Source organism: Ruditapes philippinarum, unplaced genomic scaffold (assembly GCF_026571515.1).
Source record: "Ruditapes philippinarum isolate M1 unplaced genomic scaffold, ASM2657151v2 ctg989_1_1_1_1, whole genome shotgun sequence".
NCBI lineage: Eukaryota > Metazoa > Mollusca > Bivalvia > Venerida > Veneridae > Ruditapes > Ruditapes philippinarum.
This window is the reverse complement of record NW_026852943.1, coordinates 127,018-139,900: the sequence shown is the minus strand read 5'-3', so window position 1 is coordinate 139,900 and position 12,883 is coordinate 127,018. Positions and strand designations below refer to the sequence as shown.

At 33.1% G+C, this 12,883-nt stretch overlaps 1 protein-coding gene across 5 annotated transcripts in view; it reads left to right on the top strand.

The window, feature by feature from the left end:
• The window catches only part of LOC132728908 (alpha-mannosidase 2-like), a 40,709-nt gene extending 28,429 nt beyond the window's left edge, over window positions 1–12,280 (top strand). For 3 of the 5 annotated variants that reach the window (XM_060714639.1, XM_060714650.1, XM_060714633.1), the window contains exons 2-3: window positions 5,312–6,340; window positions 9,891–12,280. In XM_060714639.1, the coding sequence (XP_060570622.1) occupies window positions 5,411–6,340; window positions 9,891–12,185 (3,225 nt within the window). In that variant the 5' untranslated portion in view covers window positions 5,312–5,410 and the 3' untranslated portion in view covers window positions 12,186–12,280. Of the gene's footprint in view, window positions 1–2,227; window positions 2,402–3,646; window positions 3,764–5,311; window positions 6,341–9,890 lie in introns of those variants that run through there. The other 2 variants (XM_060714626.1, XM_060714645.1) reach the window with 2 other exon arrangements.
• The last annotated feature ends 603 nt before the right edge of the window (window positions 12,281–12,883 follow it).

The window sequence follows — 12,883 nt, the reverse complement described above, 5'->3', positions numbered from 1 at the left end:
ATTGATACCCTCTGGCCAAACTTGTATTACAAACTATCGCCACTTTTTTAAAACCATTGTGACAGATATATGCTTATACATGCGTATATAGTCTCTATTAAAGGCCCATTATGCCTCAGAGATGCTTTCATTTTTATTTCTGAAAAACTTTATTTTTGCTATCTTTTTACAGTTTCTAAAAACACACTAATTTTCCATATACATAAACTATCTTTTGCTGCTTTTTTACTACTTTGTTTACATTTTGCTACTTTCTTGACACGTTACTGCATGTTCAGTGCTACTTTCTTCAATTCTTACACCTCTTACATGTTCTAAATCCATTATAAAATCATTTTTAGAACACAAATTCAACATTTCTAAAGAATTAACAATGGCATGATGTGCCTTTAAACTAACTTGTTCAGTTCATACAAAAGCATGTTAGATATACGAACCCGGGTTTGTGGGATTTCATACTCTATTGAGAGACATTATCCTTGTAAAATGATTATGAATTATACGTTTATGTTATTATTTACTGACGATTGAAGAAATTGTACAAGAATTTACAAGATGTCTACCAATCCTTTTAAAATATGAAACTAAACAAAATGAGCTTATGATCGTACACTCTTTGTGTCTTTGAAAACTGCAAACGAACAATTAGAAGGAATCGAATACACTTGCATAAATTCATTGAATTTTTCATTGTACGTGATCATAGCATAATGAACAGTTTACTATCAATACAATAAATGTAGAAAGGCTTTACAAGTATTATTTACGAAATAAATATATAATACATGTATTTGTCAATCGTTTCGGATTATTCATCATTTCAATTACGTCTTATTTTGAATGTAAACTCTAAAATGGTGTTACATTCCTAAAAATTAAATAGAAAATATAAATCTTCGTGTACAAAGATAAGAACGTCTTAAGTTTTCAGATTTTCACTGTCAAAACTTAAATGATTTTGATCTGACTATTTTGCTTCACATGTAAACCATATATTCGTGCCATTATATATAATGTTTTACGCTCAGTGGTAAGACGGCCCACTATATAGACCCGTCCACGGCCCGAGAGAAACCGTGTCTGTCCGTTGAATACTTGATCTACTAGCTTCTACAAGTAAACAATCAACTCATTATATCTTAAACACGTTCGTTTAACAACCTTAAAACTGTCGTGATAATTAAAATAATGCTACTATAGTTGAGTTTTGAGAAACGGACGACATATCTGGACATAACTTATCGGTTGTTATATATAGATATTCATACATATTTCACATTGTATAACAGTGGATCATTAAAAACTTCCTTTAATGAAAAAGTAATTAGGATCTATTTAAATTTATAATTGTATTTTTTAAACTATTAGGTCGTTCGACCTTAATTCTTCACCGACATTTATTTCATCAAAACCAGTATTGTTCAGGTTTATCTTAAGCAACATCTACTTCAGAAAAGTGGAGTCTTACTCTAACTTACAATAAACAAACAACAATGTTGTGCATTGTAGCGAGGTTATTTTATTACGAGATCGTTATAACAGGAGGAAATATCACAATGAGACATACATATGTATAAAGCATATCACGATCAAAACTGTTGTACTATGTCCAAGACATTTCATGATAAAATGTAAATTAAACAAAACTTAACAGGTTCGATCGTATATTCGTCACAGGAATACTGGCCGCCTGCGTAAAACCCCTTTTTATCTTTTTTAAATGTAAGAGGAACCGTAGAATCCGTGGGCATGCACGGAGGAAACACAAAAGTGATCCTCCTCAGACTATTCCTCGGAATATTGAACAACGGACCGTGCTCAGACATGCTAACGTACATATTGAATATATACATATCAATATATTTTCCTTAATCAAAATACATGTTCAGTTCCACATATACAAACTTGAAATAAACCAATACATTCAATAAATTTTTTCACTAACATTGTAATTTTTCCCTTATAAAACAGTTTGCTTAATTATGGCTTTAACATAATCTTATAACATAATAAATATTGAATTTGAATGCTGGTGATCTCGTAAGAGAAATATCGCTAGAACTGATTTTCATACTCTGCCGCGGGTATTTATACCCGTGTATAAAATACACATGTATGCTTGAATACATTCAAAACCGGTTTATGTAATCCGTTACAGTTAGACAATGGTTCTCCTCTATACGATGTAACGCGGAGAACCAGTAATACTTGTGTATCCAGAAATTAACGGTCAACTATTCGCTCACCTTTACATTAATGTGATTCTCAGTGAAGCGTATAACACACTGTTCGGCGCGGTATGATCTCGCACTTTAAAGTTTGAATAACTTCAGTGAATACATTGTATCGGGGAGATACTATTACTTGATTACAGTAAATGAATATCAAACACAAATACAAGGTAAGGGAGCATTCTTAACACTAAATTGTTAAAAAAAATAATGATAGAAATATAAACAGATAAATGAAAATAGTTATGTATTATTTTTTTGTAAATAACTGAATAAGTAGTCACATATCGTGCCGTGCATGTATACCATAGGTCAAGTCGGAAATGTAATCAAAAGTTCTATATATGTAACAAATTTCAAACTATATTAACTATTAATAAATGCATAATATTTTTTAACTGGAATGCATTAATTGGTTATGCAAACTTAATTAATTCATTTCAAAGAAACCACAAAATAATAATGAAATAGAAAATTAATAAATATAAGTGAACAGTGTATATTTGTATACAATTTTGCTTATTAACTCACGAATAAACGAGCCTTATTTATCATTTAATCAAAAATAAAACCTTAACTTTTAAATACATAAAATCTCATATTATATTGCCTTTTACACAGTGTAATTGAAATGTACATGTTATTCTATATTGTTTTGTTGAATTGTTAATTTTCACATTATTTAGATAGAGCACATAGATTTAAATTGTTCTATGAAACGCAATAAAGCTCTTTGTATCTTCACACTAAACATTTTAAACAATGTTTTTAGAGAGAGAAAATTTATCACGTTAAAGTAATCACCCCAAAACACGGCAATTTCATTGATTCTGCTGGATTGTTTAATTTACGAATCAAATGTCGTTAAACATTTATAACCGAGCCGTCTTTGGGTAATAAATCTGTATTAAGTGTGATCAAAGAAACAATCATCACCGAAAATAATGCAAAAAACTTTTTCTTGCATCGACACACGTATGAGTGAGGCTTTAATATACTCTTGAACATGTACACATAAATTGAGCCGTGTCATGACAAAACAAACATAATGGGTTTGCGACCAGCATAGATCCAGACCAGCCTGCGCATCCGCGCAGTCTGATCAGGATCCATGCTGTTCGCTATCAGTTTCTCTACTTGTTATAGGGTTTGTTAGCGAAAAGCATGGATCCTGATCAGACTGCGCGGATGCGCAGGCTGGTCTGGATCCATGCTGGTCGCAAATCCATTATGTTGGTTTTGTCGTGACACGGCTCACATATACTTCATACTTTTAATTTGCCAAATCTTAAACGAATGACGCCCTATTTTGACAAGTGTAACGTTTTAACTGACGCCTGAAGCATCTTCTCTATAGTTTTAGCGAGATATAAAGATATTACTTCCTCATCATTAAAACGAACTTTTCCCCTTAAGGCTTTTCCCTCTGTTTCCTCAAAAAACAACAACAACAACAAAACAATTGTTGCTACACCAACTCCATACTGGATGTGGATATTTTATGGTTTATGTGTGCCCAAACTTATTCATGGGTATGTGTTTTTTTCCCCTTAAACTGTAGGGAATATTTAATTAAGGTAGCTCGCTACTTTGCATACCAGAAAACCATCAAAATCTGAGATGTCGTAAACTTAAGCAAGATAACTTTACTTTTCAACGTTGTTGTTGTTGTTGTTGATTTAAATCATTTAGATTCTCACTTTTAAAGTTGCATGCCTCCGAGATTAGCCAAAATATTTCAAGACAATTGTAATAAGATTTTTGGAAAGTAAAAAGATTCAAGATTCAAACATTATTTTCCATGTTATGTGTGATGGATGACTGATCTTGCAGTATTTATCACCATATTGTTCTGCGTGGCTAACGCAGTAAGGGCTATTTTTTTGCATATTATGATAATTTTTAGTAATTAATGTAGATTGTAAGTGCCGTTTACATGTGTAAATTACTTTCTTTGTTCACTTCACACTATTTTACTATTTAATACATTTTCAAAAAATTTTTTTATGAAAATTGGCATGAATCTGGGGGCATGTTGCTTGAAAAACAAATATAAGAATGGTAATCTCGGACATATTGAGGTGAAAGATTCTGATGTAAAATTTAAAAATATAAAATCGTGAGGTAATGAAACTTTTATTTTAACAATGGCCGTGTGAATCACCATATATGTTGTATAGGTCAGTGTTCATTAGTAAGCATTTTCAAAATTAAATTGATCAAGAACGACGGAATACTGCAATCCTATTGGACAAAACAATAATTCTAACACTAACATATCTTAAACGTTATACAATTCCTTAAAACATCGTAGGGGCGAAGTCGCTCTTGTAATTTTAATACTAATAAACACTAATCAGGTTAGTGTTTGAAATTACTTTCATTAACAGTCCATTAACAAGACTGATAAACTGAAGCCGACTCACTAAAGTAAATGTATTTACGAGTCATTCGAAATAGTGCGGATAGTGCGAACATTTTTACACGGTACATACATGTGCGTTATTTTAACCATAACTGCACTAACTTCGGTATCACGAAAACTGTTACACGATACATAAATGTTTTGTATTTCAAACATTACGAAACCAGCTTCGGGTATCTCGAACACTGTTACATGATACATTCATATGAGATAATTCAACCATAACTGAACTAACTTTGGGTATCACGAACACTGTTACACGATACATACATGTATTGTATTTCAACCATAACTGAACTAACTTTGGATATCACGAACACTGTTTCATGATACATACATGTATTGTATTTCAACCATTACGGAACATGTTTCAGTTATTACGAACACTGTTGCACGATATATACATGTATTTTATCTCAACCATAACTGAACTTGCTTTGGGTATCACGAACACTGTTACACGACACTTACATGTATATTATTTCAACCATAACTGAACTAATTTCGGGTATCACGAACAGTGTTAACGCAACACAAACGCTGTTTTTAGATATTAACGACATTGTTTATATGAATTCAATGGAAATCATTATATTTAGTCGTATCATCTTGCTTAAATAGGTTTTATGATAACTTTAGAATTATTTATTTTCAGATATCAAGAAGAATGAAAGATTACTCCTCGAATAATTAAGTCTCCAAAACAAGTTTACTTTCCTGATTTTCCAGTAGAAAGAACTTGACAAATATCAGAATGAAGTTACGACGCAAACACTGTCTCAGTAAAATCGCGATAGTCATCACTTCGACTGCAATTATTTCACTTGTTCTATGGGGAAATGGGACCAGACCCGAAATCGTGACAAAAGAAGTGGGTAGTGGACCGCTAGATTTTTATTTTCCAAATCGAGTTGTTGACAATTTCTTAAATAGGACAAAAATATTAACACAAAGTGCTCAAAGGTGTCTTTCTAGTTTAAATAATATTAAAATTACTGCTAATTATACTTTGAATAATGTATTAGATAAGATAAAGATTATTTTTCAAAATGGCCACATTGACGCGGTGGATAATAGTTCTCCTAACCTGCAACATCCTCTCACACGTGAACAAACTTCAAAACTAGGGAACGAGCTTCTCGAAGTGATTGTTATCCCTCATTCCCACAACGATCCGGGCTGGAAAAAGACATATAGAAAATATTTTGATGATCAAACTACGCACATTCTTAGCAATATGGTTGACAAACTGTATGAGTATCCGGATATGACATTCATTTGGGTAGAAAGTTGCTTTTTGGATATGTGGTGGCAAAATCAAACTTCTGAAACTAAAGACAAATTTAAAAGATTAGTTCAAAGTGGACGACTTGAGATCGCTTCTGGAATGTGGGTGGCTCCTGACGAAGCCTCGCCGCATTATTTTGCTCTCCTAGATCAGATGATTGAGGGTCATTACTGGGTCAAGAAGAACCTTGGAATTGTACCAGAATCATCCTTAAATTTTGACCAGTTTGGTTACTCGTCCACTATGCCATATTTTGCTAAAAAAGCTGGTCTTAAAAATGTCCTTATCAAGCGGATACATAGGGGTCTGAAGGAGAGGTTTGGTAGACTTCAGAACCTCAATTTCAACTGGCGCCAGTTCTGGGATCCAGAAGGAAAAGATGATATATTTGGCCATGTAAGTATACTTTATATTTTTAGCTCGACTTTTCTATGAAAAGGGGAGCTATCCTACTCGCTCCGGCGTCGGCGTCGGCGTCGGCGTTGGCGTCACACCTTGGTTAAGTTTTTCGTACCACCCCACTTTATTTCAGAAGTATTACAAGTATGGCTTTGAAACTTACCATACTTGTTCACCATCATAACCTCCATCTACAGACAAGAGTACATAACTCTGTCAAGGTTTTTGACAGAATTATGGCCCTTTTTTGACTTAGAAAGTGTATTGAGCTTGGTTAAGTTTTTTGTACCACCTCACTTTATTTCAAAACCATTGGAGGTATTGCTTTGAAACTGACCATACTTGTTTACCATCACGACCTTCATCAACAGACAAGAGGACATAACTCTGTCAAGGTTTTTGACAGAATTATGCCCCTTTTTGACTTAGAAAATACATTGAATATGGGTAAAAACCACTTATTGCCTTAACCCTTTGAGATATTGCTTTGAAACTTTTAATGCTATTTCACATCATTACCCCCATCTGTACGCAAGAGAAGGTAACTCTGTCAATGATTTGTTTTAAAAATTAAGGCCTTTTATCGACTTAGAATCTTGGTTAAGTTTTTAGTACCAGTCCACTTTTTGACTGAACTGTTTGAGATATTAATTTGAAAGTTGGAATACTTGTTTACAATCATGATTCCCAAACATGTCCAGGAGAAGGTAATTCTGTCAAAGATTTTATTTGAATTATGGCCCTTAACTGTCAATGTTTTGTATTATAGGCAAGCACTAAAAAACTTAAAAAATCTAAAAAAATTCATTCCTATCCACTTGTTCACTTTACCATAAATTATGTCATATAAACATTGCTGTAATATTCAAGGGTATCAAACAACTAGTTCACTTTAAAAATACAGAGATTCTTGTATTGCCTTTTACTGCAAAAACTTTTTTTATTGGCAAGCAATAAAAAAGTCGAGCGCGCTGTCTTACGGACAGCTCTTGTTTAAAAATCAACATCAACAACAAACAGCGCGTTGCATCTTAAATACTACATATTCTTGTAAATAATCATTATTTTCTTTCACTTCTAGTAAGGTTATTAGAAAACGGAATATCATTAAATGTTCATATTTCCATTATTATAATGTAGAGTCATTATTCTTTAAAATTACAGTCATTACTTATAATTTAAAGTTATTAACCCCATATGCGTACAGATATCAGTTTTCATTAAATATTGTCATGATTCGTACATCAACTTATATCAAGGGGCAGGACGTGAAGTGGTTGCACACTTGGTTCAAGCGAGCGAATTGGTTGCAAACTTGACAAAATGGCGAAAACGGCGTGATTTTTTGAAACGGGTGAACGAATTTTTGCCAGGCAAGTGGGTTTCTTTGTTATTTTGAAGTTCATTAGTATGTCTATTCCATAATGCAATATATATGCCACACTCGGTTAAAGGTTTCAGCATCCTAGATTCTGTTTTGGCGAAGTTATTGAAGATATAAACTGATCATGTAGATATTTTGAAATTTGACATATGACTGTTCTGGCCGGTTTTTCTCCTAATTTATTCGAATTTGTAAGTTTTGAACTGCATTTAACAATAACAAAATATGTTTCTGTCAATGCTGTACAAACGGTTTAGTTCGCAAGTCCGAAGATAACGTTCAATACACAAAAATATCTTGTTCAAGCACATTTTGGTTGCAGACTTATACTTCACGCATTTTTGGTTGCAAACTTATTCTTATTCTATTGAAATCCATAGTAAAACTTTGCAAAAGGAGTGTAGAAGGTTATATCTATAAACCTATTTTCAATGGCAATTATTGCCATTTATGTTCTGTTACTTCTTTTTGTTATAAATGTTATTTAAACTTTCTTCTTTTACAACAATTATGCACTTTATGTTTCAAATTACATGGTTCTCTGTTCAATACTATAATCATCAGTAAAAGCCGGCAAACAAAATAATAGCATATAGAAAAATATTTATTGATGAAAAATATTTATTGATACTTCAATTCTAAAATATGTCATCATATGTAAAATGCAAATGAAAACTACATACAAAACAAACGTATGTGAGAGTACTGTTGTATTTAAGTGAATTATTTTCATCATATACATTAGGACATGTGCACACATACGATGTTATTCGGCAAAATTTCCAAAGTTTATCAAAACCACAAGAAATGTTAATTTGTTTCGTATGTAATATTCAGCAGTTGCTTTAGACATAAAGTTGTAAATGTACTTAAAATATTTTTACAAACCAAAAGTTAAAATGACGTACATGCTTGTTTACAATATTTCGGATTTGATGTACATCATGTGTCAATTGGTATTCTAAAGATGATTTTGATTATTAGATCATAATATAAATATAACTGATATACGATTGGTAATTTACATTGACTGATATGTGACAAAACTACTTAAAGTCATTGTTCGAGTTAGGGAATTTGGACAATGTTTCGATTGGTCAATTATAAGGAACAATTTAAAGAAACATGTGAATAATGCCCTTGTGTCAATGTTAATATAGTTTTTATCTACTATATAATCAAATTTATTTCAAATCTCAAAAAAGAACAATAATGAAAGCTGTTTGTTGCTATTTTTTTCTTCTTTTCCTTTACAGTTAGTCATGCCAAGATATAAAAAAAGTCCTAAGACTTTGTAAAAAGAAAAGGAGTATATCGAGGAGAAAAAATGATGAAGATAAACACAACTGAACTTCAAATTAGCATATTGTGTTATATATCTATATGTAAGACCCTGTGTTATATATCTGCACGCATGCACAATTTGTATATATATTTCTTATTAGTTGAACGGGTATAATTGCCTTAATATTGCTAATTATTAAAAAAAAAAGATAAGTTACTCCTCGCTAAAAATATGCATGCCACATTATTGACACAAAAGTTTGCAACCAAGAATGCGTGAAGTATAAGTCTGCAACCAAAATGTGCTTGAACAAGATATTTTTGTGTATTGAACGTTATCTTCGGACTTGCGAACTAAACCGTTTGTACAGCATTGACAGAAACATATTTTGTTATTGTTAAATGCAGTTCAAAACTTACAAAATCGAATAAATTAGGAGAAAAACCGGCCAGAACAGTCACATGTCAAATTTCAAAATATCTACATGATCAGTTTATATCTTCAATAACTTCGTCAAAACAGAATCTAGGATGCTGAAACCTTTAACCGAGTGTGGCATATATATTGCATTGTGGAATAGGCATACTAATGAACTTCAAAATAACAAAGAAACCCACTTGCCTGGCAAAAATCAGTTCACCCGTTTAAAAAAAATCACGCCGTTTTCGCCATTTTGTCAAGTTTGCAACCAATTCGCTCGCTTGAACCAAGTGTGCAACCACTTCACGTCCTGCCCCTTGTATATTAGAATTCCGCGGCAAACATGGTTATAAAATTAAGTTTGCTGCATTTTAAGCATACCATTTGCTACATGAATTCATTTTGCGTATGTTCTACTGGAATGACCTTAACAATAATAACATTTATGTTTTCTTCAGATTGATACATACGAATGGATGAGTATATCGGACAGCTGTGGCCCAGATCGATCTGTGTGTCGCGGTTTAGACTTTCTATATATGCCAGACCTTCCGGTACCTGGATCGTCAGCCGCAAATAAACCATTCCGAGCTGATCACGCATCGCAATTAATGGCACAGAATTTTCACGACTTTACAGTAAAACTTGTGGAACAGTTCCGTCTAAAAGCTGCAAACTACAAGTACAATGTGATGATGCTGCCTCATGGCGGCGACTTCCGGTATGCAACGCCATTCGAATGGGATAAACAATACAAAAATCTTAAAGTATTTATGAATTACGTAAATGAAAATAAGAAAATTTTCAATGTTAATATGCGGTTTGGTACACTTAAGGATTTCTTCGAAGAAATTGAGAAACAAGACCAAATGTACGACCTGTCATACCCGGTTGTTAGTGGAGATTTTTACACCTATACCGAAAGCACCGAATACTGGACTGGTTACTTTACCACAAGACAATTTGATAAAAGACTAGGGAGGGAAGTACTTGAAGGGTTACGTGCTGCAGAATTTTTCACAGCGCTAGCGCGGAGAGATCCTCATTTTAAATCTCTTGAAATGGAAAAGACAATTTTGTCTCTCCTTGAATCTGCAAGAAAGAATCTGGGTATCTTTCAACACCATGACGCGATAACGGGTACGTCACAAGCTCATGTCGTCATAGATTATGAACGTCTGTTAACTTCCGCTTATACTTCAGTGCAGAGGGTACTTTCTATGATCTCAATGTTCTTATTAAATCCGGATATTGATTGGAACACAGAAAAGCTTCTTCCAACCTTGAAGAGGACAGATTATAATGGACTTACCAAAAAGGTTTCTATTCCTATAACTACAACAGGAACAAAAATCGTTTTAGTAAATTCATTAACGCAAGGAAGACGAGAAATTGTATCTTTATTTGTCAAAGCAAAGGATATGTTTGTTTTAGATCCGAAAGGAAATGAAGTTAGGTTTGACATGATTCCATCGACAGGGGAAAGTAATGAGATAAAATTTGAAGTGGATTTTCCACCTGCTAGTGTTTTAGTTTACACTTTAAAACGGCGTGACAACATCAGTAATACCAAATTCGACGTGAAATATTCGATTCAAAGTAAAAAGTCGGAGATATTTGGAAAAGTGTACTTTTGTGAAAACAATATAATGAATGTAACGTTTAACAAAGCTACAGGTTCGCCTGAAATCGTTTGCTATAAAAACAAAAACTTTTGTGCTGAAGTTAAATTAGATTGGAAGTATTACCGCGGACAAGGCGGGGCTTACACAATGATGTCAAATGGTATGGAATCGACAGCGTTGGTTGGATCTTCAAAGGTGAAGTTTGTCAAAGGGGAAACATTTTGTGGTATAGAATCTCAGAATCAGTATTTTTCATTTAAAGTTAGTCTTCCTTTAATAGACAGCATATCAGGCAAATCATTGAGGGTAGATGTAATGAGCGACTTGTCACGTGCATCCGGTTTTGTAGGTGACTTAGCAATGAGAGTGGAGACTTCCATTCGTTCTGAAAATATTTTCTATGTAGATTCCAATGGATTTCAATTGATGGGTAGGAAATTTAGAAACTCTATACCCTTTGACGGAAATGTTTATCCGATGTCCTCTATGTCGATGCTAGAAGATGACTCAACCAGACTAATTGTTCATTCTGCGCAGCCGCACGGAGTAGTTAGTCGAGCTTCCGGTAAAATTGACTTTATGTTGGACAGAATTGCTATTAGACCGGAAATGGATCTTCCAGAGGGCGTGCGAGATAACAAACCGACAGAAACTGTTTTATATATAGAATTTGAATCGTCAACGGAATTTGAAAAGTTAAGTACGACCGAAACGGCACTTCCTTCCATTAACACTGTATATCTTAGTGATCTAATTCAGCATCCAATATATAGTTTTTACTCAATAGATGAACTAGTTATTCCAAATCAAAGCCAAAGCTTTTTAAACCATAAATTACCTTGTGATGTAATTATTGCAAACGTCAAAAATCTATTGGACAGTTCGTCGAATCCTGATGGGACGTCATTAACACTTTTTCGACGTGCTATTAGTTGCAAGGGAAACACAGCAGATAACTTTTGTGAATTACGTGATCCAGTGAATCTACATCCCGGATATATACTTAAAGCCAAATTTGATTTAGTAACTGAAATGTCTCTTTCACACTTGACGCCAAAAGAAGTTTTAAAGGAGACTGATTTGGTTTTATTACAACCAATGGATATCAAAACTTTCTATATGCGATAATGTTTATTTCTGAGATAATTTATTATAAATAATACTTGTATTTTCATAATGTATATTTACATAATGTTAATTGTTAATAAAGTTATTACATTCGACTTTCTTTCAATATATATTACACTAATAATAAGGTTGGGAAATTTTACATTGTATATGTATATATACTTACATGCAATCTGCAATTTGCATAACAGCTACAGCCGGTATATCTCAGCCGTTAAGTCCAATTTGGTCAGCGTTCAAAAATAAGAATAGGGATTTTTATATAAGTCAGTGATTGACTTTCCACTCTCAGATATATGGGTTGGTTCGAATTTCCAAGGACGTTAAATTCTGTTGGGAACATGTCCGACTAGTTACCGAGAAAACGTTGGTTCTGTAAAGGAGTCCGTACTTGCCGCAGTTTAATGTGGGGATGTGAGCTCGATGTTTGATTTTTTCCATGACAAGTTTCTATAAAACCATAACAATGTTGCTATAAGATAAAAACCCAACAAAAATGAGATAGTCAACACATGATGGACTGTTACAATTTAATGTTGGAGATACATCGTTACACGCCATTAATTTTGTTCTCCGGCTAGTTCAACATAATAACTCGTAAAAACAAACTATAGAAAAAATACATTTTAGAGTTATATATCATCAATCAGATAACAAAGTACATGTATATGAATTTTGATAAAGAAGCAGTACATTAT